The 21,600-nt window shown below is 40.7% G+C and overlaps 3 protein-coding genes across 3 annotated transcripts; 1 reads left to right on the top strand and 2 right to left on the bottom strand.

Moving 5' to 3' along the window:
- Positions 1-347: 347 nt before the first annotated feature.
- Positions 348-5,818, top strand: LOC308312968 (epithelial membrane protein 1). Its single transcript, XM_080759798.1, has 5 exons — positions 348-445; positions 1,444-1,527; positions 1,904-2,003; positions 3,083-3,223; positions 4,263-5,818. Exons 2-5 carry the CDS (start codon positions 1,453-1,455, stop codon positions 4,424-4,426), a joined length of 480 nt encoding a protein of 159 aa, XP_080615924.1. The 5' UTR covers positions 348-445; positions 1,444-1,452; the 3' UTR covers positions 4,427-5,818.
- A 139-nt stretch (positions 5,819-5,957) lies between these two features.
- On the bottom strand, positions 5,958-14,290 carry f8a (coagulation factor VIII associated). The gene is made up of 12 exons (XM_080759797.1): positions 14,187-14,290; positions 13,431-13,477; positions 12,942-13,014; positions 11,375-11,534; positions 10,357-10,425; positions 10,126-10,246; positions 9,915-10,007; positions 8,413-8,477; positions 7,889-7,970; positions 7,028-7,074; positions 6,683-6,738; positions 5,958-6,559 (listed from the first exon to the last, which is right to left on the bottom strand). The coding sequence occupies exons 1-12, from the start codon at positions 14,243-14,245 to the stop codon at positions 6,478-6,480; spliced, it is 954 nt and encodes a 317-aa protein (XP_080615923.1). The 5' UTR covers positions 14,246-14,290; the 3' UTR covers positions 5,958-6,477.
- A 959-nt stretch (positions 14,291-15,249) lies between these two features.
- nfam1 (NFAT activating protein with ITAM motif 1) lies at positions 15,250-20,879 on the bottom strand. The gene is made up of 6 exons (XM_080759353.1): positions 20,696-20,879; positions 20,232-20,492; positions 19,532-19,650; positions 17,801-17,917; positions 17,538-17,654; positions 15,250-16,231 (listed from the first exon to the last, which is right to left on the bottom strand). Exons 1-6 carry the CDS (start codon positions 20,760-20,762, stop codon positions 16,169-16,171), a joined length of 744 nt encoding a protein of 247 aa, XP_080615479.1. The 5' UTR covers positions 20,763-20,879; the 3' UTR covers positions 15,250-16,168.
- Positions 20,880-21,600: the final 721 nt, after the last annotated feature.

Here is a 21,600-nt window from a genome sequence, read left to right as displayed (position 1 = left end):
ATTACAACCAGGGCAGGGGAGCTGCCTGCCGAGCTGGTTTAGCCAGAGAATTACACACACAGCGCTCTTTAGAGCTCGAGGCTAGATTTATTTCCCTAAAGGAATTCATTCAACAAAACAATTAAAAAAACACGATGAACCCACAGTCGAAATGTGTCCAAGTATAAAAGAAGCGTTCTATAATTTAACCACACTAAGCATTACTCTTTGCGCACTCTTTGCCCTGTCCCAGGGTAGGGATTGGGGAACCACTGGCCATTTGATTCTAAAGTTTTTCAGTGAGAAAAAGTTGAGGATATGGGTGGGGTTTGGTCGGGGGGAGGGTAGGAAGGGGCTGGAGAAAGAAAATAGGGTGATGTGTATGCTATGAATTCGAAGCTGGGTGGGTCTACTACAGCATTTCAGATTCCAAAATAACTGTCGTGCGTAAAAGTGCTCACAGCAGGTAAGGTTTATTCATATCGTTTAGATTTTGTTTGACCAATGCATGCGGGTCATCATGATTGCTAATATTTCACATAAGTTTGGAGGGATTTGAAAATGTGTGAACTTGTGAAAACTGATCAACAGCGTAATTGGTTTTCATCAGGGCTTTGACGAATAACATGGTTTCCACTTGGCTATAGCCCTAAATTAACCTATAGCAGAGACACGAGATTGTAAAATATTTCCACTAATGTGATTAAGTCAATAGCGTTTATTTGTGGCAAATACTATTGACATGTGTTATTATTTTCTGTCGTCGTATTCTCGCGCTCTTTTCATTGTAGTTGACTATAGGGCCTGTGCCCATCTAACGGGAGTAACAGCAGCGCAGCACAGCACCCATCCCGAACGGGAATGTCCCAATAAGGGCACAGCGTGTAATTAGTTACATTTTATTTTCTTGTTGTCGAAGCAATGAATCTAAAATGGACATGGCGTTCCTCGTCAGATGTTTAGCCTATGGAAACGTATAAAACCATTGGGAAGTTTAAAAAAGAAAAAGGAGGAGGAAAAAAAGGACCTCTTTATGACACATGGTACTGGTAGCATTCGTGAGGGCATCTCATAGATGTTCACTGGTTCCAAAGATGTCCTTGTTGAGACAAATGTTCGTACTTAAAAAAAACCTCTTAAACCAGCCTGATCTTCCCTTTGTGCAGTGAGGTAAAAACACTGAGCCAGGGAAATCCTCCGTGGGAGTAAGTGGGGGTGTTTGACAGCAGATGGCCCATGCAGTTATTCAAAAAAACGGACTGTTTGTGGGACTACAGAGACGAGTTTGGACTTGTTGCAACAGTTCTCATTTTTCAGTTCATCTCCCTGTCTGAGACGGTGGTTATTTGTAACAGCTGCATGCGTGTGTAGTGGCCTTACCTCAAGTCTAAAGATGGGTTATATAACTACAGAATGTTTGGAAACTAAATATTGTACATCCTTCCTCTGTTATATCTGTTTCAGGGAGACAGAATGTTGATCCTGGCCGGAATAGTTGTTCTGCACATTACAACCATCATCCTGCTTCTGGTGGCAACCATTGATAATGTGAGTCCACTATATGGTCCGTTCTTGGTTGCTTTCATATGTTCTCCTGTGAGGCCCGCCTCTATCAAAACACAGTTAAAAAAGAAAGGACCAAAAATAACATCTGATAACCACATGCTGTCTGTGCAGTGCAAATTCAATCTCCCACGATCACAGACGTTAAGAGTTGGCATCATTTCTGAAGTGTCAGCCTTCTAAGGGTGTGCTGATTAAATGCACCATAACGCTCTATGATGACATGAGTCAACAAAGCAAATGTGATGTATGTAGTATGTCAGCTTTTCTTTAGATGAAGACAGCAACTAGTACTTTATACACACTTCTTACTAATGTGTTCTTTTTTTATGTCAAATATGATTGATCTGTCATCCACCAGGCTTGGTGGATGACAGATACGGCATACACTGACCTGTGGGGCAGATGGGAGCTGGTGAAATCAGCCTGGCATTACACCAACCTGAAAGGCTACCCTGAAGGTAAATCCAACTTCTATAATCTCAAATCACTTTAAATACTTTAAATACTTACTCAAACATACCTGATTGATTGATCATTGATCATCATGATTGATCATTGATCGTTTTGTATTGAGTTGTGCTTGAAATGTACTGTAATTCTCCAATCAATCAATTAAAAGGTAACACAAAAGGGGCTTGTTTCCTTTCCTGTGTATTCAATTCATGAATACATTAGACATACAATCACATGCTACAACTAGAAATGCACTCTGTCGAGCTGCCAACTTGCGCTTTGCACACAAGTTGGCCATGAATGGCCTTTTGGTGCTAAGCTTAGAGGGCTTTTCTAGGACCCTTTACAATTTGTAGACAGGTGCTCTTTTATGGCGGCTTTGAAGGAGGGTAAGGAGTCACACTTTTTGATGTTTGTTGGATTTGTTCTACATTTTGGTGGCATAGCAGTCGGATGTATTTGACCCCATGTTTGTGCTGAATCTGGGTTGAGTGAGAAGATCAGCAGAGTTGACAAGTGGTTAAAACATCTTATACTACTGACAGTCTTATAATATCTGTATATGCACATTGCATGTAGTACTGAACCGAAAAAAAGTGACTCCCCAGCTAAGTGATCTGAATAACCAGAATGGCTATTTTGATCAGAGGTTCACTGTTACTGTACCTACAGACAGACAGACAGCACATTGACAGTAAAGGAATTCTGCACCAAATGACAGACCACCACAAAATAGTGTCAAAAGAAAGAATAGAGGGGTCCTTGAAAAAAAAAAAGGCTACCGGTAATTGTTCAGTTTGGCATTTGATGGTCTTAAATAGTTTTTCTATTTTGCACGTACACACACACAGGCTTTTAACACATGGTATGTGTTCATTTGGTATTTGATTTTAGAAGTGATTTACCGGTAAATGTAACACGCTGTAAAAAATAGAGAACACATATTAGCAAAGGATTGATTTTGACTCCCACTCCTGTTTTACAAACATATTTTGCATATTGTTTCAGCTATCCCTCTGTTGTCATCATTCCCCATGTCTTTTGATTGATCAATAAATTATGCTCTATTTGTCGCCCCCTACAGACTACCTTCAGGCAGTACAGGCAACCTCAGTGCTGGCATGTATATTTGCCATCCTGGCCTTGTTTGTGTTTGTGGCTCAGCTGTTCACTCTGGGCAAGGGCCAGAGGTTCACCTTCTCTGGAGTTCTACAGCTTATCTCCTGTAAGTAACTAATAGACTCTGACTTTGGGCCATGAGGAAAATACTTTAATTTGTAAAATGTCTTTTGGCACCCGGGAGGAATTTGTGTCACTGTCGACTGATTCTACAGTAAATGATTAAACAAAACAAAAATAGTAGTGAGCCTGTAAGTGCAATATTGATGTGACAGATTCTTATGAGACTCATTATAAATGCAAGAATTCTCAGCTTCTATCACACCAATCTCACTACACATCACTAATCTGTATTGTAACTTTAAGTCTGTCTAATGTACCTGCAGGACCGCAGGAGAGGCTCACATTTTTTAAGGACAGACACATTTGTCTGTCCTGATGAAGGTCTACGCGACCGAAACATCGACCTAATAAAGAGCAACATTTGCTGTCTGACAGTGTGTGGGATCTCATAGACTATATGACAAATGACAATATTAGGCTAATATAGCTACCAATATGTATTGACATCTGGATATACCATTTTAGCCAAGGAATAAATAGGCTTTCTACCCACAGAATAAAGGTTATATATTATCATCTATCAATACAGACAGACTTTCTGTCTGTCTGTGAGCACAGTCGGCGAAAGAGTCAAATATCAAACCTGCTAGATATTCAGAAACGCTCGGGAAGGCATCGGAGAGCACCTTTATCGCCGCTGGATCTCATCGCAGAGCCTTTCAGACAAAGAGAGCAAAATCTTGCGTCAGATCAGGGGTTTTGTCGGCGAGCACCAAATATGGTCCCTCCTCCCTGACAGCATAATCGGAGCAAATAGCACAAAAGTGTGTAGGGGCCATAATCAGGTAAAAGAAAGAACAAAATGATTAAACACCGTCCTAAGCCCTATTGCATACGATGGTGTTGCAGTTTATCTACAAGCTCACAGCCGATCTCCTAGCTCACGCCACATCGCAATGCAACATTTTGAGGTGTTTAATCTGCTATTTTCGCCTGCAATGACTATGAAAAAATAGGGACACCATGTGGTGGGTTGAATTGTTTTTCAATTTAAATATAAACAATTATTTCCTATTCTCCAGGTCTGTGTATAATGATTGCAGCCTCCATCTACACGGCTACTTTCCACACAGAGGATGGAGCAGGAGGCAGCTATGGGCACTCGTTTGTTTTGGCCTGGATCTCGTTCGTCCTCACTCTCATCCTGGCCATCACCTACCTCATCCTGCGGAAAAAGAGTGAATGATACCACTGGAGATATGCAGCAGAGTTGACGTCCCATTAGAACCAATTCAGACAATTTAATCCGGTGGTTCTCAAATGTTTTTATTTTATTTCAAGGACCCCCATAACTCTGACAGTGTACAAAAGGAACTAAATGGACCATTTGCACACTCTCAGTTTGGATCCCCCTTTGAGAACCACAGATTTGACATAAATCCTAGTGTCCCTATTCTGGGGCGAACTTAAGGTGGGAACAGCCGATCTACAAGTTCACAACACGTTTTGAGCTTCTAGATCGGTGAAGAGATTATTGTAGGGGGGGACCAATTATAGACCCCTTTTAACTAAGTATATAAGGTGTAAGTGGTCAAGAGGCAGAATTTATCCAGAAAAATATATGAAAAATATAGTTGCCCACCAGTTCTTGACACACAGGATTCGTAGTTTGTTTGGAGACTTTTAAATGTCAACTCACCCAACCCTAAATGAAGAGAGAAGCTGTGAAGATTGGCAGGGAGAATAGTTTTATGGTATCATTCATATTCAATTAAAGCAGGGAAGAGGAAAATGGGGGCAGGAACTTAGGGAAGGGAGCTAGACGGTGGGATAGGGTGCTATAGGAAGATTATAAAGTTTAAAGCTTTATCAAAATAGGGACTTGGGAAAACCAATATTTTGTAGCATTACAATCATTTTAAAAATAAATGAATAAATAAATCAGCTGCCAGTGCCAAAGTGCTACACGTTTTGGTTAACGTAATGGACATGGGAGGTCTGTGATTTTAATTCTTTAAATCATTTTACATTTACATACAGGAGAAGAGATAAGGAGGTGAAGTGAAAGCACTTCGATACTTAGCAGTTGACAGTCTGTGAGGTGCCAATATTCTTCAACCTCTAAAAAATCAAGTTGTACTTGGTTACTACTGCATGTTTCCAGTGCGACAGCTAGCTGAGGGGTGATATACTGTATTTAATAAAAGGTATATAGTTTTAACATTGGTAAAACTTCAAAATTCCTGTTGCAGTACTTGAACAATCAGAAAAGACGAGCCTTAATTTACAGTACTAGTAATTTTAATTCATTGTATCATGTTATTATATATAGCATACATTGTAACAATTTTGTTTTGTTTTATTATCCATGTACATTTTAACCATTTTGTAATATTGTAATATTTTGTATTCTTGTGTGATTTTTTTTAACCATGTTTGATTCTGTGTTTTTAGTTGGCTGCTATCATATCAAAGTACAAGTAATTTGTGCCAGTGAACATTAAGTAAACCAGTAATGGGAGGACAATGGTGTTTCATATCACCATATTTCAGGACAATGCATTAGAAGTTTTTGTAATTATAGTGGAATTTAAGCCATATCATGTATTAACTAAATAAATAAAAAAACATGACCAAATTTCTGCATTCAACTCAACTTCCTTCAAAACGTTTTAAATAAATAAACACAAACCATGCCATTTCACTTCTGCGCTGAGAGGCAATGTTTCGAGTGGAATGGGTTAACACTTTGTAATGTGTCCAGCTTTCTGAACAAAGGAAGAGCTACAGCAGTGGTTCCTGACCGTTTATGTTAATGATGAATCAATCATGTTACAGTTTGAATGAATGGAACTAACGTAGCTGTTTTGCAAATTATTTAGAGGCCCATTGGGTTCCCTCATATGCCCTGATGAAGAACTGTTGTGATCAAAACATGTTGAGGTTTGCCTTGATTTAATAAAGGCCTTTCGCTTCCTATTATTATTACCAAGTGCCCAGATGCTCTGTTGTTTTATGTTTTAACCTAATTGATCCAGGAGCACCTCTGGTACTACTTTTAACAGCTCGTCTCTCCGTTGAACACCTGGTCGTGTTTTTATTTTTTTCTATTTGGGGGTCCAATTGCAATATCCTCATGGCCCACCAGTGGCCTCTGCCCATAGGTTGGGAATTGCTGAGCTACAGAATACCACGGTTGTGAATGCATTTCTTCAGGTCTTAAAACAGACCTAGGCAGAGACAGAATGTTCCATTGTGTATGATTCCAAGAAGGAGCTAGTTAGGACTGGGACTGAACTAAATCCCCTGCCCAGAGGGTGTGATACGCTCCTGAACCACCAGGTGGAGTAGATGGTTCTGCTCAGCAGAGAGAAATGGCCTGAGGGGGACAGGAGCACACAAACACATGGATCAATATGGAAAACGCAGCGAAATCAGGAGTAGTGGAAACACAACTAAATCCCAAGACACGTGACGGAAATTAACATTTTTGAATGCTCACCATAGCTCAGTTTGAAGAGACTTGAGGGACTCTGTGTCTTTCTCCTGGCAGGCCATCTGCAAAACAGATTTTCTGTTACACAGTGCGCAAATAAAACCCTAACTGCAAATACAGATCACCTAGACAAGGCCTCTCCCTACCCTATCAGCCTTTATGGTTCTTTGGTCATTTTCCCCTGACACAGATCACACGTACAAATTACTTCACCCCATCTTTCTCAGTAGCTACTCCTGGATTAAAATGCACCTTGGCTTGGGCCATGTGTGAACACGCTTTTTCCTACGTGAAACCTTTAGGACCAGGAAATCCTGCAAACTGTACAAGTGTGTAGATTTTATTACTCACCACTACTGATTGGAGCAGCAGAAAAACATTCTCAGGCAGGAAGGTCACTGCGTAAGAGAACAAAAACACAGTGTCAAAAAGGAAAAAGAAAGAAAGACGAGTAGGGCTAGGTAATAATATTGATATTATATTGATATCATGATGTTGTCTGGGATTCTGTATATGTTAATATATACTAGTTCTTCCTAGTTTTAACCACTTTAGTCCTATGTTATGCTATGACAAAATGTTTCCAACAAAATGTCCTACAAAAGAAACATCAATTCCTTTAAAAAAAAGGGAGAAACCTTTAAGAAGTTGTGAAAATAGTAGATCTACAAGCTCACAACGCGTCGTGTTGACTTGTGAGCTTGTAGGGGAATAGTTATGAAACGAATATAGGAGGGAGGGGATTATCTGCTGATGATGTTGCTGCTACAATGGTAGTTTACTCATGGTAAACAGAGTACAAACATTATGGTGCCAAACATTATCTATAATTTCTAAGATGTTTTTTTTTGGTTGTCAAATGTATTCTTAGATGAGTCAAATTAACCCATTCTGTACGGGGACCCTTTTGGTGTTTTAAGCATTATGCCATACTTTAGCTATTGAAAAATAGCAGATCTACAAGCTCATAGAGCAGGTCTGCTATTTTTGAAAAAACATAAAAATGTGCCTCAAATCTTTGAATATATATTCTTTCAGAGTGAACATTATAACTCAAATCTTGGGGTGGATGCATATTACATATAATTGTTGGGGTCCTTGACATGAAATATTGAGAACCACTAATATAGAAACATGAGGTTTTTTAGGAAAAAAATACATTTTTTAAATTTCGACATCAGCCCTAAATGGGTTAAGGACAAGTACAGTTACCTTGGCTATGAGGGTCAAAGGACTCCCACGCGTACCTTTCCAAGGTCTGGGCATGTTCTGGTAACAGCTTCTGAGGTGGAGGCTGCAATAGAACACAGTTGAAAGTTCTTCACCGATCACCCAACACATTTCAACCTAAATCCCACTGTTCTAATGAGATCAGGCAAAAACACCCTTCTTCTGTATAATTCTCCATTAAATGTTGACGTCACAAACGACTATCTAATAATCTTTTTGTGTTTTGTGTTTTCAGAGTTTTCTATCCTGATTGGATAAAATTGGTATCCCGATCTAAAAATGTATTTTATGCTTGGAGACTCCTGTTACAGAACAAACACTCTTTAGCAATGACTACTATAAGAATATAGAGCTATCAGAATATAGAGCTTTATAATAATAATAATAATGATACTTTTATACAATATACTGTATACCGTATACATTCAAGTTGTAATAGGTGGTGTCTGTGACAGGCACACATATGCACTGGACATGCCCAAATGATCAGACAGGCAGACAACTACCTCAAGCAACATCAGCAGCAGCACTCTGGAGATCTCACACTTGGCCACAATATCTAGAAATGCACCTAGGAGGATGTATAAGAGATTGATATGAATGGAAATGAAGACAAGTTGAAAACCGAGCAATTGCACATCTAAATGTCTCATGATTAACATCCATCCAATAAGCTTTCTACAGGCCATTTCAGATGGGGAGGGAGTGACGCTGGATCAGCAATGCGTCTGCTCATGAGCTCACCACAATCCGCATGCACAAACAAGCACACACACAACAATTTCACGGGACCGCGCTCCCTTGCGTCAACGACCCTCAACTCCACGTGTCCAGAATAAACGCACGTCTCTCATTGGAAACGAATCACTAATGCGCGTCAGTCGCTCCCCGTCTCAAACGGCCTTATTACTGTACATCCCTCAGAGGTTTTATCAAAGGTCATCATGCTACACATAAAATCATGTAAACAGGTCTTGCCAGCAAGTTTTAACCACATTAACCCTGGGATTCCCCATTTTGGACAGATTTTCCAAGAATAATACAATTTGCATAAAGAGCAGATCTACATCTACTGCTTTGTGATGTGACTCGCTGCGAGCTTGTAGATTTGCATGAACCATATACCCGTACCCTTTCATGGCATGTCATAATACCGTAAATCCTCCAATAGTGACTCTATTCGATTAAAAGCTGGCCCTCTTGTTTTGTGATGGAACCGGGGAGGGTGGGGTACATGAGGGGTTGTTTGTCTACGAAAATCTTATAAATAAAGTTATAAAAAAATAAAGCTGGCCCTCTATAAATAGCCGGGGGCGCCGTTAAAATAAAGAAATAAAAGCCGGTCTTCTAGCAGTCCCCAAACTTTTTAGCCCATGCACCCCCTGCTACCGACAGACACGTTAAAAAAAAAACGTAGGCATGAACTTTAAACTAATAAGAACATTTTACAACTGTACAATAGGCCTATTGAGCTCTCAATCAAGTCATTTTGGGTACATTTAATTCTTAATTAAAACATTAAAAGGTTAAGATGTTTTTATATACATTTTGAAATAATATATTAGTTAACACATTTTTAATAACTATAACACTAGCACCACCATTACAATATTAATGTCATGCACCCCTTAGAGGCAGCTCACGCACCCCTGGGGGCAATCCCTGAAAGAAATACAAGGGCCCCATTTTTAAGTCATGACGGCGGTGTTTACTAATGATACCCCATGACATTCCCCAGTCTTGATACTTCTGTATATGGAACACATGATAACGTCACATGCTGGGCCGTTGGAACCGAACGGGCCCCCCGGAGGCGACCATGGTGCTCAAAAGTAGGTATGTCTGTAAGTCCGTGCGTCACACAACATTAAAACGCAACGTGTTATGAGGTTGAAGATCGTTGAAGAGATTTGGGGTAGACAGACAGATAAGTGGGAAAGACTGCAGAAAACAAGGCCAAACATTGTGTTTTCCCCCAATAGATTATACTAGTGAATCAGAGCCTCACCAACAGGGGTGTTAGTGCCAGGCAGCTGTAGTCCTCTCTCCTGGCACAACAGTTGCATTTCTGTCAGCACGGACAAAGCACCATCATAGTCACCTGCAAAACAAGAGAAGCCAGAAAGCTGCGGTTGCAGATAAACTAATCTGCAATACACACACGCGCGCACAGCCGCACACACACACACACACACACACACAAACACCAATGGACTCACGGGTAAGAATTTTGCAGGTTGCCATTTCTCCCATGGACAGCAGAGCTTCGATAGGGGTTTGTGTCTGCAACTCCGCTGCCCTCTGGTAATGAACAATAGCCTCACCTGGTCTGTTCATCTCCTGTGTTAGAGGAAGAAGAGGGCAGTGAGGGAAGAGAATTTATATGGAATTTGCCCACTTCGTAGACTTATCAGTAGAACAGTAGAATCATTCTAGCTCTGCTGACTTACTTTGAGTGCATTGCCAAGTTCTAGAGACAGGCTGGCTGCCATCACCGGTTGGTTCATCTCAATGTACACCTGTAAGCCATTTGTAAAGCATCGTCTTATTCTACAGTCTCAAAAGGAATGTAGGCAAGAGGGCACCATGGGAATGTACAGTAAAAATCTATTGTCCAGATGTTCAACTATCCGACTCTCCCACATTTGGATTTTCACCTTTTCAATGTCAGGTGTTTTTTTATCGTATTGAGCGATGTGCTAAATATCTTTAACTTGTACTCTAACACTACTCACTACCCAGAATGCCAGAGGTACTGCATTTGAATTTGTTATCTAAATTGATTATTTGACTTGCATAAAATAGAAAAACCACCTTACAGTCAGATCTAGTTCCATACTTCCCCTCATATATTCCCTCAGTCTACACCAAATCGTTTGCATAAAATAGTCGATCCACATGCTCATGTTACGACATGTTCTGAGCTTGTAGATCGGCTTTTTGCTGAATGTTCTTATATTTATTTATAGTTGGGGAAAGAATGGTTATTTAATCAGGTTTTAAACGTGATGCGTTTTTTCCTTTCTTTAACCATGCACAAACTGTGAATTTATATACCTGCAAAAGGATGTATGCGTTTTGCTAGATAATATATTTTCCACCTGCACAAGAATCATTTCTGCCTTCTGTAGTACCATTTATCCATTGTTTTTATTTTATTTTTATAAAGCACCTTATGTATTGCATTGTGCATATTTGATTTTAATGTACCTTCCTGTTATCTGACCTGTTCTCTATTGTCTCTTCCCCTATTCTAACTCCTCCCATAACTGCAGTGTTGAGAGCTCACACAAATAAGAATTTCGCCCACTTGTTTACACCTGTAATCGTGTGTGACGTGACAGTAAAGTTGATTCTGATTGGAGATAATCTTCACCAAATGTTTCGCCTATGACATGCCGAGAATATGGATGCTCATGCTGAGCTCATGCTCATGCATGGGTTTACCAAACAGCAGGTGAAAGCTACCTTAATAGCAAAGCTGTAGCAGTTGAGTGCAGCCTGTAGATGCTCATCGAACCCTGGGGCTTGTAGTGCCCGGTTCTCCTTCTCCGAGGAGAGAAAGAGGCGGGCAGCGTCGGTCAACGCCAGGGCCTCTCCGGGAGCATTGAACAGAGTCTGCTCACACCTACAGGCACAAACCCAACATGTACAATCATGTGATAAGTAGCTATAACCTAGCAAGAGCTCAAAAGACCTTATTTGGTTCCATTAGTTATAACTCTGAAGCACAATTTACAATTTACAATTTAGGCATTTAGCAGACGCTCTTAATCCAGAGCGACTTACATTAAGCAAGAACAAAAAGCATGGGGAATACATCACATAAAAACATTTATCATGAAACATGCGTAAGCTAAGAAAGTAACAGTGGAATATCTATAATGAAACTATACATATAAGCTATACATCTATACTACTGTGATATACATTATGTACTATGACGTGCTATGACTACATACAATGCACTTATGCTGTTTACATAACATGCTATAAGTCTGTATCAAATGCTATCTAAGTCTACAGAATTGCTATCTAAGGGGGTGGGGTAAGTGCTATGGGCCATGATGGAGTCTGAAAAGGTGGGTTTTCAAACTACGGCGGAAGATTGGGAGTGATGCTGCAGTTCTGACTGCAATGGGAAGTGCATTCCACAGTTTTGGAGCCAAAAGGGAGAAGAGTTTGGGACGTGTGGAGTGTTGTCCCGGCGTTTTTAGTGACAATATTCTGATACAGAAAATTGGCCCTTTCAAATTGGCACACAACATGTTTTAATCGCATCACTCTCAAATCTAAATTCAAACTGCAGAAAAAGATACCCATTACGTATTTGTGATCTTATGTATGAGGATTAAGTCATTATTAACGTGTGTGCATTGCTCAAATTAGGTGTTTATGGTCTTGTACTGAGTTAAGTAGCTTCATTGCATTTAATAGGTAGCTTCATTGCATTTAAGAACACTGAATGCATTTCTGAATGCATTTCTGTGTGTGTGTGTGTGTGTGTGTGTGTGTGTGTGTGTGTGTGTGTGTGTGTATGTGAGGGGGGAGTCATCTCAGCTGCATTCTAATTTGTCACGCTCTGTGTGTACTACTACTACTCTGTGTCTGTATACTCACACTTACCGTATCCTCAGACCTTCATCAGCACTCAATGATGACAATGACTACGTGAGTGTTGATGATGGTCTGAGGACCTAAATGTCCACACTCACTTCACTTGCTCATGTGTAAAAATGTTAAAAAAAAATGTTTGCCTTCTAAGAACTGTCCGCAAGAACTTTCAACTGGATATCATACAAGTAGGCGACAAGAGCTGACCCCAAAATCATTAAGCAATTAATTAATTATTGTGTGAGTTCATGGAGGAGAGGTCTATGAATTGGAATAGCGCCAACATGAATCCGTCCACGAAAATGTATTTGTGTACGAGTGTTCTATGACTGTGTGAACTTGGAATCTAGGGCTAGGACTTTGCCGCAGTATGAAGTAGTAGGTTTTTGTTATATAGTTAGTTGTGTCTAACGACTCTTACCGTGCCATAGCAAGGTTACAGAATGCAGCATACTGGAGGCAGTCCTGTTGCTTCAGCTCCTTAGCTAATTGGCCTGGAGGACCACAAAGGGACAAAACAAAAGTGTAGGGCTGTCACAATTACAAATTTAAGTTGACGATTAATTGTCACACAAATAATTACGATTAACAATTTAATTGTGTTTTTTGCATTGAACATTGGAACATATGAATAAAGAATACATTTCTGTTTGCCTGGTTGTCAAAAAAAATGCACAGGTCAGATATGACAAATAACTGAAATATACAAATAATATTTTTGTATGTATGAACATTTTTCAAAGTGGAAACGATTATGACAATGACAAAATTATTTGCGATTATCTCAAATAATTGCTATTAGTCAATTATGTAGGCCTACAAAAGTCTGCAGACTTAAACAACATTATGGCAATGTACTTTTAACAGTTAATGTTGACACGTACTGTATGCAGCTGTAGATGACACTTACCAAATTGTTCACTCGCCTCCGCTACATTGGGCTTACGTAGAAAACGCCTTTGAAATGAAAACACATTTGTTACATCAATCACAGCACCCTATGGGTCAGGGGGGCCCCCATGGGTCCCTGTCCCTGAGAAGGTTCCAGGGGTCCCCCAGCTAAATTACTGAATCCAAATGCAACCTTAAGGATCTGAAACTCTTGAGAAAAAGGGAAATGGTGGACAGTGTTGTAAACAAGTGTAATGCTTTATCAGTGTGTCGTCCACAGTAACAGTCTTTGAATTGAGTTGTGCTTTCATGTGAAATGTACCCATTCTGCAAACTGTTAATAAATACTTCAATCAATCAATCAACTATAGGCAGAGGCAGCACTGACGTTACACTAGCCTAAGATTTAGACTCTCGTATTTATCGATTCTGATGTATTTATCGATTCTGACAGATTCTCGTAGATTGAAAATGTCAGAATCATCTACGAGTCTAAATCTCAGGCTAATGTTACACCAGCCTGGATTGATGGAAGTGTTAACTCATGTAACTGTATCGTTAAATTCGAAAGTATTGCCTCTATTCACACATGAATATTAGTGTGCCTGTTCCGAGCGAGTGTTGTTATAAAAGATATAAAGCCTTAGCGTTAGAGGCAACGCCAACCATGGCTAGCTACAGAGCTAATTTTACACAGACATTCTGTCTCCTCTCTGAATGCCAATATATGTACGTGAAAGTGATAAGGAGGTGGATCTGTTTATAAATAGCTTACTTTTTCAGTTTATTTGACACCGCACGGTATCTCATCAGAAAATCACCTTCCGCAGCCATTGTCAAAATGATGTGAAAAGAAAACAACAACGAATCCAACCAGGAAGTCCGTCTGAGCGCTCAGTGCTCCGATTGGCTGATAGATCTATGGGTAGAACCTCAGCCGACGACTCCATTGGTTGGGAGCGTAAGAGCTGGGCGGGTTCAACAAAGAGGAACTCGATAGAAGGGAAGAATGATAGACAGCGCCTCCGACCAATCTAATTGCGTTTTAAATGTAATTAAGTTTGACAAAGATTTAATGAATTACACTTCGTTAACGTTAAGTGTGGTTATTGGTCTTAATTAATTAAATTTAAAGGCTTAGTTTTCAAGACATCTCTTTTGCACTTTGTCTTAATACTTGCATATAAGGGATTATAAGCACTTCATTGTGGATTGTCTTGTTGAAATAAACTGTACCTTCCATCCATGGCATGCAATGATGCAAGGCATGGGTTTAGTGTGGTTAATAAGGATCTGGGCAGGGTACGTGTTCCATGCCTACATTTTCTGGGGTCTAATATTAACAAGAAAAACCTTTATTGGCCCTCAAAGAAATTCAGAGGGTCAATGATTCAGAAATTCAGGGTTCCATATGGGTCCCTTAGGCCAGTGGTTCCCAAAGTGGATATTCTCTTATGGGGGTCCCTGGCATAGCTTTTCAAATGGGGGTCCGTGAGCTAATTAGTGTCAATTTGGGGGTCCTTGACATGAAAAAGTTTGTCGGCTTTGGTGCCCAGAAATATCCGGTGCCCTAGCTGTTCTGTGGTCACCGGATTTGCAAGGTTCCCCCAAGATTTAGGTGTCCACTTGACCATGCAGTATCCTGTCTAGCACCTCGACTAACTTAATTCTCTAGGACAAAAGCATTCATCAAGCCTCATCACTTGATGTTGGTCAACTAACTGAAAAGATTTTGTGTTCCTAAAGTGTAATACTCTAGTAGGAAAGAGACAAGTGACTGAGTCTGGAACATGGTTTTGTTTTGACTATAGTCTTGACAACAAAGATTGGTGTGTAGCTCACTTTATTTTTCATCAGCATTAAACAACAGGAGAACAAGAAGCAGGACTAGGAGAATTGAGATAGTTTCTATACCAGCTAGGCTCTGTGCACAACTGTATGTTATCCCAGGTTTTCAGAAGGTGGCATAGCTAGCTAGGCTGTTTCTAGCCTGGCATGCATGGCCAGACTAATATCTATGCAGTGATATTAGAACTTGGGTGTGTAAGATTTATTTCCAAGGGGTGCATGGTTACAAACAGATTCCAACGTCACAGCGAAAAAGTCTCACTTTGAGCTCTGGTTGGGCACCCATTGGGCAATGAGCACCCACAACAAGGAGTGTCAGACCAAACTCTCCAGCGATTTCTTTTTCTCCTGTGGCAGGTTGTCTGGTTTCCCATAGCTTCCTTTGATTGGCTCGGACTTGTGAAGGTGTCGTACAGTAGACCTATATGTTTCTGGTTATGCACAGAGACTATAGAAGAGCGTTGCACCGACGAGGGCCCAGGAAATAGCTCCCCGTTCATTTCCCCCATAGGCTTTTCAAAAAGTATTTATTGAAAGCCGCTCTTGTTGTGACAAATCATGACAATAAACACAATGTTTTGGGCAGATCAAATAATTAGTAAGAAGAAAAAAAGGCAGGGTACAACACTTTTTGTTTTGTTTTTCTTTCGGCCCAAAACATGTGTTTATTGTCATGTTTTGTCACAACAAGAGTTGGCTTTGTCCGCGGCGCAAACATCTTTAAATATATACCTTTTGAAACGTCTATGGGGAATTATTTCCTGGGCCCTTGTCGTTCTGAAAGGGGGCGGGACTGCAACGCTCTATAGAAGGTAATAGGCGCCCCATCTGTTACTTCTCCCGTCCGCTGCAGTGGGACGGTGAGGTCAGCAGGCCACAGATAAATGTAGCACCTCTATAATACATGAATCAGAAATTCTCATAGATCGACTCAATTTCTCCATCATTCTCGTCATGCGTTCTTTGTTCCACCTGTACAAGGAGAGTTGGGAAGAGGAGGGTTTAGCAATGATGATAAGCCCCAACCATAACTGTTAAGTCCTACCCAACCGTTTAACCCAGGCCCTCCGCCCAAGTGTTGCATTTCTACTGTTGAGCTGGAACCTAATACAAAGCCCTTTTGTCTAGTGGATTCTCTTCACGGTTTTGATCTTCTCTTGGTCTTCATGTAAAACCAATTGTCAAGTTGTAAATATACATTTCTCATTAGAAGAGCAGGTATGACCAACTATAACCTTGACTTTCGTATCTACGAGTCAGCTTGCTAAAATACATCTATGATAGTCTTTAATTATCAAAACGTGTTGCTGAGTGACATGTTGTAAGCTTGTATACATCTATTTTCATACTTTTCCATCTTTTGGGGAACCTTTTTGAAGATTGAAAATTGCAGGTCTGATCCTTCAATCTTCAAGAGGTATTTGTACTTTACTTGAGTATTTCCAATTTCCAGTACTTTTACTTCTACTCCACTACACCCCCCTCACATCTCAGAACCAAATTTTGTACTTTTACTTAACTACAATTATTTGAAAACTTTAGTTACTAGTTACTTTGGTGATTTTAGAAAACATAAATTAACCACTTCAACCCTATACATTTTGGCCATTTGAAAATAGCCGATCTACAAGCTCACAATGCGTCACAACGTGACACATTGTGAGCTTGTAGATCTGCTATTTTCAATAGACTTTGTACACATTTTGAACTTGTGAAGTGGGACATTCTGCAATATGAGTACTTTTACTTTTAGTACATTTTGATGCCGATACAACTTTTACTCAAGTACATTTTCAATTCCGTACTTTTACTCCGTAACGGAGTAGTTCTAAATTGCAGTATTGGTACTTTTACTTAAGTAAAACAATTGAGCACTTTTTCCACCACTGTATGCCTATCCGTTGGCCAGGTATAGTAGTGACTCATCACAATCAAAATTATGCCGCACCCCCCGAATTTGCATACCAAAGGTGCAAGGTTTGCATGCCCTATTTCAATACATATTGGGTGGCATTCTACTGACCGTGACCTGCTGTACGGATCTGTTTGACCTGGGAAGAGCTTTTCTACTGACCTTGACCTGCTGTACGGATCTGTTTGACCTGGGAAGAGCTTTTCTACTGACCTTGACCTGCTGTACGGATCTGTTTGACCTGGGAAGAGCTTTTCTACTGACCTTGACCTGCTGTACGGATCTGTTTGACCTGGGAAGAGCTTTTCTACTGACCTTGACCTGCTGTACGGATCTGTTTGACCTGGGAAGAGCTTTTCTACTGACCTTGACCTGCTGTACGGATCTGTTTGACCTGGGCAGAGCTTTTCCTTGTCCCATGTCACCAGCGCCCGCAGAGGTGTTCAGCACCTCATATACGGAAACAGGTCGAGGCTCTAGACTCTGAAAAGAAAGAAAGAAAGAAAGAAAAAAAAGGTGTCTTGAGTATTAGTACTATATACATTTAAATCAAATTTATTCCACGCAATAAGCAATATCCTATGGCAATAAGATTTCATGAATATAATATCTTGTGTGCTTCATCTTACAGTGTAGAAAGAATCTGCAGCCACGTCCTCTTCTCTACTTTCTTCTGTTCTTTGTTCTGTCCTTTGCACTCTAATCCCACTTGTGTTTGCACTTTCATCTCCCACAGGCTCATGATGCTGAAATTAATGATAGGGTACAAAGACACACAAATTACCTTGATAAGAAAGACACACATGGATGGACACTAGTGCCTGAACATGGCCACCGCACACACACACACGAACACGCACGCGTGCACACGGCACACACACACACACACACACACACACACACACACACACACACACACACACACACACACACACACACACACACACACACACACACACACACACACACACACACACACACACACAGTCACACACACACACACACACACACACACACACACACACACACACACACACACACACACACACACACACACACACACACACACACACACAGAGAGAGAGAGAGAGAGAGAGAGAGAGAGAGAGCTCTTTATAATCAGGTTGTATTATGAGTTGCTATTTGGGGAAAATCCTATGGGAAATACATTGGGATGTTTTTGTGTTTTAATTGATGTGTTTGATGATAATCCCATGTGGGATTAAGGGCCAAGCCAATTGTCCTGACATGCATCAACATTTCAGAATTCACAATTCCTTTGCCATTTTAACCAGTAATCGGGAAGCCGAAAAGCAGAATAGCTTGTAGATCTAACTACTTTTGGTGCGTGACACCTAAAGAATGAATCTGGCATAACTCTTACCCCCAATCCCATAAACCTAACCTCTGAATGTTCAATCCTAACCCCAACCCAAAACTCACTGAGGACCAGCACCTCATAATGTCTAATGTTTCTGAAAGTAACACAAACACAAGTTTGTGTTGGCCGACAAGTTGGCCAACAAGCTTGATGCTAAAGGCAGGGCCAACATCTACAAAACCCAGGTCAGGAGCATCATGGAGTACTCCTGCCTAGCCTGGATGAACGCCTCTCTGACCACTCTCAGGCAGTTGGACCTCGTCCAAAAGAAGGCCTTAAAAATCATCGGGGTAGATGAGCACCTTGCCCTACAGCAGTACGCCATCGGCAAGCTGAGTCATCGCAGAACAGTTGCAGCAACAACTGTTCTCTACAAGATGCACACTTCCAACTGTCCAGTGGACCTCAAAGCACTACTACCTCAAGCTCACACCTCAGTTCGAATCACCCAGAGAGTACCCCCAAGTCAAACACCAAATGCCTTGATAGGAGCTTTCTCCACTCTGCTATAAGGACATGGAACAGCCTTCCCCCTGTGGTTGTTGGAGACATTACATCTAGCAGTGTTCACGCCTTCAAGAAGAGGTTGAACAAACACCTCCTCAGTATGTGACTATAATCCCACAAAGCTCAAGGACTGTCATTCATCCAACATTCAGTTTTACCTGACTGAGTAGCTGCAGATCATTGATAGGCTCTTTGAATGTATTTTTCCCATAGCCTGTATCTGATAAGCTTAAAAAAAAAGTAAAGTGCATGCACGCACGCACGCACACATGCACATTGCACACACGCACACACTGAATTAAGCTAGCTCTTCATGAGGACATTTTGGGACATCTGGTATCAGTGTCATAATATTGACTACACTGACATCAAACATGACAGGAAGAATGTGAGAAAGCAATGACAACATCTGCTGTTACCTAAGTGAATGCAGAAGTCCTTACCCAACAGAAGTGAATGCCGAACTCCTTACCCAACAGAAGACATAAACTGAGCCGGCAACATTCAAAATGAGCAGCACCAATGTGACGACACCAACAATGACGACACCCCGGTAACCCGACATGGAGGGTTGCTCTCTGTATCCCTCATCTGGAAGACACGACAGTTTTACAAAATTATGTCCATTACTGCGGGTACATTTGATTTAAAACAGATGATTTGACTTTGATGATTAACAGCATTCTCTGTCGTGCAGAGAATGCTGTTAATTGTGACTTCTATGTAAACCAAGATTCATTAGCCCCCTCTCTAAATAGCCAGCCCTCAGCACCCCCAGTCACAATTTTCTGGAGCCGTCGCTGCTGTCGTGGCCCCTCTGTTTGGAAATGAGCTCCAAAAGACTTTAAAACTCAGATCACTTTGGGTCAATTGAGAGCAATGCTTCCCAACATTTTTGTTCAGGATTTAGACGATTATAACTGCTTTATTTAATTGTCGGTTATCTGATTCATGTACTGTGCTTATTTTGATGTTGCTGTGATTTTCTTAATCTCACATTTAGGCGTCACTTTCAAACTACAGTTCCTGTTTGAGTCTAAATTATTACTTCACATATATCACGAGGCCTACTGTATATCCCTCCTGTTTCTAGACATAATGGTTTATTGCTTCCTCCTCACTGCCTTCAACATTTTCATTTTCTACTTCCACCTCTGCTTCTCTTCGCTTACCTCTCACTAGAACTGTCCAGTAAACCGCAGCTGTTTTATATTGGCAGCGGTATTCTCCTGTGTTGGCACTTGTCACATTCGTCAGCTTCACATTGACAGTTGCAGTAGGTTCGGATGGTTGAAACTGGTGTATCAGGTTGTCCTTGGGGTTGAAACACTCTCCGGTGCCACTCTGGTTGACTGGCTGAACAACCTCGAATTGAATGTTGAGATCTTCTCCAGCGAGAGCCAAAGAGATTCTATTCTCCAACTCTCCAATGGCTGTATTGGCGAACATAGATCATAAATGTTTATAAATGGATTTTCATCCATGTCCAAAGTGACAAATTACCCAAACCTATTCTCACAGAGTTTTATAATAGTATATGTAAGTTTTAATTCTACTTCAGTGCTGTTATAAGACTTGAACAAAATACAAGTTCCACTATACATTGTATGTTATAGTCACTGTAAAGATACCTTACATTGACCGATGATTCCAGAAGTAACAAATGGGGTGAGAAGTACAAATAGTCTTATCCATGTTTCCATTCTGTATTCTTCTGTATTTGTATTCCCTCTTGGTAAATATCTGGGCGAGTGTAAAATAGTTTCCAGTGTTTGTGCTCCAAGTTTTATCTTCTTCAATGGGCTTGTTCGCTGTTTCTCATTTATCTTGGCACCCACTGTGACGTTGCAGACATGTTCCTGTTTTGTTGTTTCGTTTTCATTTTTTTTGTTTTGCATTGTAACTTCCTCCAATTGGTACTGTTTTGTGTGAGAAAAATACAAATAGACAATATGATTGCAGAGTTTACAACGGTAATTAATAGAAATGAAGTAGCCAGCACACAATACATATCCTTTTCACATGCAGTTTTGATTTGACCTGATAGGCCTTCCTCCCCCATGAGAGGTAAATGAACCATGTGAAAAGGACATGTATTGTGTGCTGGCTACTGTATCATTTCTATTACATTATTGAGCCTTCCACCAAAAGACTTTCATCAAATCTGGAGTGTGCGGGCGAGATATTTTCTCAGAGTTCACAAACGTCAAAGGTGACATCAGAATCTACATTTTGTGCAGAGGAGAAGAGAAGAATGCAGACAGAATATATATGTGTAATTTGTGTATGCATAATATGTATGAAAGAGGGGATCCAGAGAGGACAGTCCTCTGTCTGGTGAAGGTGACAAATTATCCTGTCTGTAATATGAAGCAGGTGTGGAAGAGTGTGACCACTTCACCGTTGTAATACTCTGTCAGACTGTCAGTCACTAAGCATGCAATGAATAAGTGCGCCACAATGTCTGTCTGTCTGTCTGTCTGTCTGTCTGTCTGTCTGTCTGTCTGTCTGTCTGCCTGCCTGCCTGCCTGCCTGCCTGCC

This window comes from Protomyctophum bolini (genome assembly GCF_963924005.1).
Source record: "Protomyctophum bolini genome assembly, chromosome: 3".
Lineage (NCBI taxonomy): Eukaryota > Metazoa > Chordata > Actinopteri > Myctophiformes > Myctophidae > Protomyctophum > Protomyctophum bolini.
The sequence above is the reverse complement of the archived record's forward strand: the minus strand, read 5'-3'. Positions and strand labels throughout refer to the sequence as shown.

Excerpts from the sequence above, each read along its gene's own strand:
- LOC308312968 (XM_080759798.1), top strand. The coding sequence starts at position 1,453 with ATGTTGATCCTGGCCGGAATAGTTGTTCTGCACATTACAACCATCATC. Across the intron at positions 1,528-1,903 it reads TGGTGGCAACCATTGATAAT|GCTTGGTGGATGACAGATAC; the intron begins GTGAGTCCACTA and ends GTCATCCACCAG. Across the intron at positions 3,224-4,262 it reads AGTTCTACAGCTTATCTCCT|GTCTGTGTATAATGATTGCA; the intron begins GTAAGTAACTAA and ends CCTATTCTCCAG.
- f8a (XM_080759797.1), bottom strand. The coding sequence starts at position 14,245 with ATGGCTGCGGAAGGTGATTTTCTGATGAGATACCGTGCGGTGTCAAAT. Across the intron at positions 13,478-14,186 it reads GTGTCAAATAAACTGAAAAA|GCGTTTTCTACGTAAGCCCA; the intron begins GTAAGCTATTTA and ends TTCATTTCAAAG. Across the intron at positions 6,560-6,682 it reads TCTCTTCAAACTGAGCTATG|GCCATTTCTCTCTGCTGAGC; the intron begins GTGAGCATTCAA and ends TGTCCCCCTCAG.
- nfam1 (XM_080759353.1), bottom strand. The coding sequence starts at position 20,762 with ATGGAAACATGGATAAGACTATTTGTACTTCTCACCCCATTTGTTACT. Across the intron at positions 19,651-20,231 it reads CTGGACAGTTCTAGTGAGAG|ATGAGGGATACAGAGAGCAA; the intron begins GTAAGCGAAGAG and ends CGTGTCTTCCAG. Across the intron at positions 16,232-17,537 it reads GATCCGTACAGCAGGTCAAG|GTGGAACAAAGAACGCATGA; the intron begins GTCAGTAGAAAA and ends CTCCTTGTACAG.